General features: G+C 57.2%; 1 protein-coding gene across 1 annotated transcript; it reads left to right on the top strand.

The window, feature by feature from the left end:
* Nucleotides 1-1,799: 1,799 nt before the first annotated feature.
* On the top strand, nt 1,800-4,504 carry NKX1-2 (NK1 homeobox 2). The gene is made up of 2 exons (XM_032607381.1): nt 1,800-2,010; nt 3,783-4,504. The coding sequence occupies exons 1-2, from the start codon at nt 1,800-1,802 to the stop codon at nt 4,502-4,504; spliced, it is 933 nt and encodes a 310-aa protein (XP_032463272.1).
* Nucleotides 4,505-6,357: the final 1,853 nt, after the last annotated feature.

Here is a 6,357-nt window from a genome sequence, read left to right as displayed (position 1 = left end):
CATTCCCTCTGATGGGAGGTGGTCCATTGGGCTTGGCCAGGGCACTTCCTGTTCTGATTTCCTTTTAAAAGCACAATCCATCTCTGCTTTAGGACTGAAGCTGGCTTGAATTTCGGCAGGGCTTTAAAGTCCCCAGGGAATACAGTGGCCGCCTCTGGGAGGGGCCACGAAGTTTGAATGAGAAAAGCTCCTAGAAGCTGGCCTGTAAGACCTTCTCTACAATAACGGAGGGGATTAGCAGCACACACCCCTCCCTCCTCCCCCACGCACTTCAGTGAGAAGGTTTCTCCTCCCCTTCCTACTCCTACCTGACCGGACAATCTTAATTGCCAAGTCATTGTTTGGAAACCCCATGGGGCAGGGAAGAAAGGAACAACAGCCTTAGAGGTAGTTCTGGGCAGAGGGGTAGAAGCCTCAGAATCTGCCGCTGAGATAAATGCTTAGCGCTCAGACTTCTCCCCAAACAACAAAAGGGAACAAAAGAATGTTAAGAAGGGCCTGGCTGGTGGAAGCTTCCCCGAGGACTGATGTACACCATCCCACGGGACTTGGTGGGGCAAATGGAAGCTTTTACAATTGTCTCTGTTCTTTGACCTTAAATCCAAACCAGGCAAACACCTTTTAACCTTTTTCTTCTTGGGGCTAGGGGGAGGATGAGGGTCAAAGATGCAGCCTGATTCCCAGAGACCCAATATCTGTGCACGTGATCAAACCTGTGACTCTGAAGAAAGCCTGAAGGGCATCAGGCATTGTGCTTGGCGTCCCTGCACGCCAGGGCAGCCACCCTCACCTGGCTCACCTGCCCTCACCAGGGCATCTCACCTGGCTCTGAGACCGCAACCCGCAAGGTTTCCAAAGCGGCAAGTCCTCTTGGTGGGGGTTCAGACATCTCTCCAAAACCCCTGCTGCCCTCTGACCTCCAGAGTGGAAGGGAAAACCTCTGACACAGTGTGGGACTTTCTTTCGTTATTTCCTAGCGAGCAGGACGTACTGAAAAGAATAATGGTCCGGGAAAGAAGCCCTGGGTTCGAATCCGGACTCTGTCACCAACTAACAGTGACCCTGGGCAACGTCACTTCTCATCTTTGAACCTTAATTTCCTCATCTTAAAGCTGGGATAATAGTCTTGCCAGGCCACGCCCACCGCACAGGGATGCTCAGAGGATCAAACGAGATGGCGCAAGTCTAAGGGCTTTGTAAACTGTAAACTGTGAGAACATGAGGGCTTTTAAATCTGAGGTGATCAGGTCTGAGGCCATTGCTGTGATTCACTGGCGAGGCAGGAGATGTGCTGAGCGTTGCCTTGAAGTTATCAGTGCTGGCCTCAATTGCATTTCCAATTCAAAGGCGGGTGCACTGGGGGAAGGGTGCAAATCGTAGCCCAAGTCAGGGTGGGTGTATTGGGAGGATCTCCGGGACGAAAGCGTCCGGACTTCCCTCCCTCGCGCACCCCGAGTTTCCGCAGGTTGGGCGGAGGAGCGCTGAGCCGGCGGCGCTGTCCCGGCGGGAGCGCGCATCAGACTCACCAAGGCGCCCCCTCGCCGAGGCTAGAGGTCCCCGAGCCTTAGTCTTGGGGCTGCTGCGAGCGCGCCCTGCACTTGGCGGGGGCCTGGGCAGCCCAAGTGCCAATCCGCGCTCAGCCCCCCGCGGCTCTCTCCACGCCCCCCCTCCACAGCTTCTCTTGGCCGTCCCGACCCTCCTACCGGCTGAGAACTGCGGCCGAGCCACAGCCGAAGGCAAGCCCGAGCGCGGCCATCCCGGACTCCGCGCCGCCGGCCTCCGGCCCGCGGGCGGCGGGCATGCTGGCATGGCAGGACGGCGGGGCCAAGGCGGCTCCCTCCCACCACAAAATCTCCTTCTCGGTTCTGGACATCCTGGACCCTCAGAAATTCACCCGCGCTGCGCTCCCAGCCGTGCGCCCTGCTCCCCGGGAAGCCAAGAAAAGTTTGGCAGAGGCCGAAGCAAGGAAGGACTCCAGCCGAGACCCGGCCCGGCAGCGAGAGACGCCTGGTAAGGATGCGAGGCGGCCTCCGGCCCCGGAAAGCCCCAGCTTACATGATACGATGGGAAGGTGGGAGGGAGAGCCGTGGATCGGGTGAGTAGCCCTTAGCGGCGTCTTCCCCAAGGGGAGAAGGCGCACAGGACCAGGCGCATAATTAAATTGACGCAGAAAGGGGGCCTCCAGCATCCTGGGTCAGGGATTTGCCACCGAAGCCTGTCCCTGCTTACCCGCCAAGCAAGCAAGCACCCCAGCTCTGATTTACTCGCAGAGGAAACTCTTACCCAGCACCCACCTCGTCCAGGCTCATTCATTTATTGGGCATTTAATTGCCCCCTATGTGCCAGGACCTGGGCTAGAGACTGAGATAAAAGTCAGCAAAAACTTCGAAACCTGCGAGGTAGACAGCATCCTTAACGAGGTAGACAGCATCATCTCTCCATTTTCTGGATGAGGAAGCTGAGGCTGAATCACGTGTCCGAAGTCTTAGTAGGCAGTGAGGTCCGGTTTTCGCACCCAGGGCCCACTTCCAACCATCCAGAGACAGCTGCAGAGACCCCGCTGCCCCGCACGCTCACTCTCCCCAGATCCAATCGTTGACTGGGCTGGGGCCGGAGTGGGGTGGGGTGACGGGAGGCTGTTGGTCTTTTCTCCCCAAAACCCTTTTTGATTTAACCCCTAACTCTGGGAATTCCTTGGCGGTGCAGTGATTAGGACTCCACCTTCCACTGCAGGGGACACGGGTTCGATCCCTGGTGGGGGAACTGGGATCCCACAAGCCGCGTGCGGCAAAAACAAAACAACTCCTGACTCTGGAGGACACCTGACGAGGGGTCCAGGAAAGTTTGTGTCTGAAAGGAAAGACAAAAAACAGCAGGGCCCAAGCTGGGTGAGGCGCGGGCACGAGGTTCCCTGGAGGGACGCCAAAGATCGGGGGCTCAGGTCAGGGAGAGAGGCTTGAAGTCTCGGCAGCTCCCCCGCTTCCCTTCCCCAAGTTTAGCGGTGATTGTCTGGGGGCTCTGGGCGCCTCTGGCGGCTGCGCTTGGGCCTGGGCGGTCTGCCTGGTAATTGTTCGGATCGCCCCTCACAGGGGCCGCTCTCCCCTTTCCCCACCCCCATGATCGATATTCTATTACTGGCGCCTGCATATCTCCTGCCCGCAGCTTGCAGGTACCGACTTCAAACCCCCTTTTCCCTGTCTGATCCTAATATTGTTCGATTAAAACTTAAACCTTTAATAGATGACATCTATCGATCCGGCCCCGCACAAATCTGAAACTCTATTAACACGGCAGGAGAGAGAAGATGGGAAAGAGGGAATTTCACTTTAAAAGGGAGGAGGGGGCGCTTAATAACTTCTTTTTTAATTGCTGGCAGTTCCAGGCCAAAATAGGCTTCTAGGGACTGGGGAGACAGCCCCAAACGCACTTGACATATAGATGTCTTAATGTACAGCGATAAGGTTGTCCAATAAGGTCGTTATTCTTTCTTAATGCGGAGTGCCACTCATTCATTCGAAATACACTTCTCGGACGCCTACTAGTAGTAGGTGGGTGAAGAGAAAGCGGGCACTACAACGCTAACTCCCACCTCCTGGAAAGGGCTTGCAACTAAGAGCGGTCGTGGGGGTGAGGGCAGGGAGCGCGATTCCGGAGAGGGGCAGGGCTGGGCTCAGGGTTGGGCAGAGAGAGCTGCCTGCTCTGGGGAGGACGAGGGCCAGTTCTAGGGACCAGGACCGGCCGGGTAGTTCCGGGCTTCTGATCACCGTCCCCTTCTCCCCTAGATGCTGCGGGCCGAGGCGCCGGCTTGGCGTCTCCCCTGGAGGGCTCTGAGGCGGAGGAGGCGGAGGACGAGGACTTGGAGGACGCAGGGCGGCGGCAGCTGCGGGAGCGGACTGCGCGCCTGCAGGAGGCCCGGACGCGCTCCCCCGAGGCCCGGGCCGCGGCATCGGCGGCGGGAGAGAGCAGCGCGGGCGTTCTCGCGGGCTCCCCGGGCTCCCCGCGGCCCCGGCGCCGGCGCTCAGAGCCCAGCTGCTCCAAGCCGCGGCGCGCGCGCACCGCCTTCACGTACGAGCAGCTGGTGGCCTTGGAGAACAAGTTCCGGGCCACGCGCTACCTGTCTGTGTGCGAGCGCCTGAACCTCGCGCTATCGCTTAGCCTCACTGAGACGCAGGTCAAAATTTGGTTCCAGAACCGCAGGACCAAGTGGAAGAAGCAGAACCCCGGCGCTGAAGGTGCGGCGCAGGCGGGAGTTGGCGCGCCCCAGCCTGGGACTTCGGCGGGGGCGGGCGGCGGCGGCGGCGGCGGCAGCGGCGGCGCGGGGGCCAGCCCGGGTCAGCTGGGCCCGGCCGCGCATCCTTTCCAGACTTTCCCCTCCTACTCGGCGGCCAACGTCCTCTTCCCGGCCGCCGCCTCCTTCCCGCTGACGGCCGCCGCCGCCAGGGGCTCCTTTGCGCCCTTCCTCGGGGCCTCCTACTTGACCCCTTTCTACGCCCCACATCTATGAACCCGGAGCTCCTCGGGCCCCACTTCGTCCAGATTCACGAGTGATTGGCGTGGACTTGTGGTCCCCACCCCACGGAGGGGCGCCAACGCGCAGGGACTGCCCCCTCCTGGTGCGCGGGTGTCTGCGCGCCCCCTTCCCTTCCCGCTGCCGCGAGGCGCCGCCAGAGGGCAGGGAGAGGCCGCCTGCCGACTCCCCAACGCGCGCCTCCCCGCCTAGCTGAACCCTGGAATTCACGCGGTCCACTAAAGGGGGGTCAAGGATCTGCCATCTTTAAAAGTGTCCGGAGACGGAGGCTGTCCTTAAACCTTCCCGTTTCTGGACCTTGTTCTTCACTTTCGGTCAGGCTTAATTCAGTTCAAGGGTTCTTTCTGAGGGTCTGGATGTTCGGCGGCGCGGGGCTAACCCAGAGGCGGGGATGGTGTCCAGAGGGAGACAAGACCCGCCCTCCATCTGCTCACACCTAGGATGGAATCTTCAAAGGCTGTGGCTCACTCGGAGGGTAAGGAGCTTTCCCTTTTCACAGCTGATTGTTTCCCATTTCATACTCGATTACTGGCCCAAACCCAGCGATTCCTTCCAAATACCGAACAAAGTTGGAGAAAGCTGAGTCTGTGAGCGCACACTACCGCCGTGAAATGGACTACTTTTTAAATGCGTAATACTCTACATTTTTAGGTCTTCGTTTAAGGTTAGGACTTGAGCGCAGCTCTCATTCCAAACAGTCTCTCCACAGGCTATTCCTGAGAAAATGTGTACCTGATTTTTCGGAGAAGACCGGAAGTTCTTTTGGGAAATGCAACAGCTTTATTTCTAGACTTGTCAGCTGAAGTAGACGCACTTCCACATCATTGCAAGTTTTTTTCTCTTTTTTTGCGGCACGCGGGCCTTTCACTGCTGTGGCCTCTCCCGTTGCGGAGCACAGGCTCAGCGGCCATGGCGGCATGTGGGATGATCTTCCCGGACCGGGGCACGAACCCGTATGCCCTGCATCGGCAGGCGGACTCTCAACCACTGCGCCACCAGGGAAACCCCCAGTGCAAGTTTTGAGAACAGCTTTGATAAACCACGGCTATGGCCCCAAAGGCATAAAGATAACAAAGAGACAAATGGCTCAACTAAAATCTTGAGGTCTATGCATGAGACTGCCCATTTGGGTATGCAGTATTTGATACTGTAAAACTTCAGTCTTGGCTAATATGTTTGTCCCAGCAAATCATAGGCTCCCAGTAGTGATCGAACCTGGGGGAGAGTTCGCGCCTCCAGCACACGCTGCAGTCATGAATTGGACCATATATATATATATATATATATATATTTGCAGTACGCGGGCCTCTCACTGTTGTGGCCTCTCCCGTTGCGGAGCACAGGCTCCGGACGCGCAGGCTCAGCGGCCATGGCCCACGGGCCCAGCCGCTCCACGGCATGTGGGATCTTCCCGGACCGGGGCACGAACCCGTGTCCCCTGCATCGGCAGGCGGACTCTCAACCACTGCGCCACCAGGGAAGCCCTGGACTACTTTTTAAAAGCACAAACTCAACGTTTTTAGAGCTTCATCTAAGATTCTGACTTGAAAGATACTCTGTTCCACACAGACTCTCCAAGATGGCATGGTGAACAAGCAAAAGGTCGTTAGGAGCTGTAAAAGAAGTAATTTTGGGGTGTAAAAAGCTACCATGGAAGCAAAAAGCATATTTATGATGGATTCAACTGCAGTAACTTAATATATGGATGAGCATTCTAACTGCTGCTTTTGTTATCTCCCTTAAGAATTAGTTCTGTAAAATTCTCTTGCCAGCTTTGTTTGGAATACCCTTCCTTTAGTTTTTTATGTGATATGATTTGTAGCCCGTAT

This window comes from Phocoena sinus, chromosome 16 (genome assembly GCF_008692025.1).
Source record: "Phocoena sinus isolate mPhoSin1 chromosome 16, mPhoSin1.pri, whole genome shotgun sequence".
Classification (NCBI taxonomy): Eukaryota; Metazoa; Chordata; class Mammalia; order Artiodactyla; family Phocoenidae; genus Phocoena; species Phocoena sinus.
Note: the sequence above shows the minus strand (reverse complement) of the source record. Positions and strands in the feature narration are given on the sequence as shown.

Bases quoted from the DNA above. Each gene is read 5' to 3' on its own strand.
- NKX1-2 (XM_032607381.1), top strand. From the start codon at position 1,800: ATGCTGGCATGGCAGGACGGCGGGGCCAAGGCGGCTCCCTCCCACCAC. The intron at 2,011-3,782 runs GTAAGGATGCGA...CTTCTCCCCTAG, and splicing joins CCGGCAGCGAGAGACGCCTG to ATGCTGCGGGCCGAGGCGCC.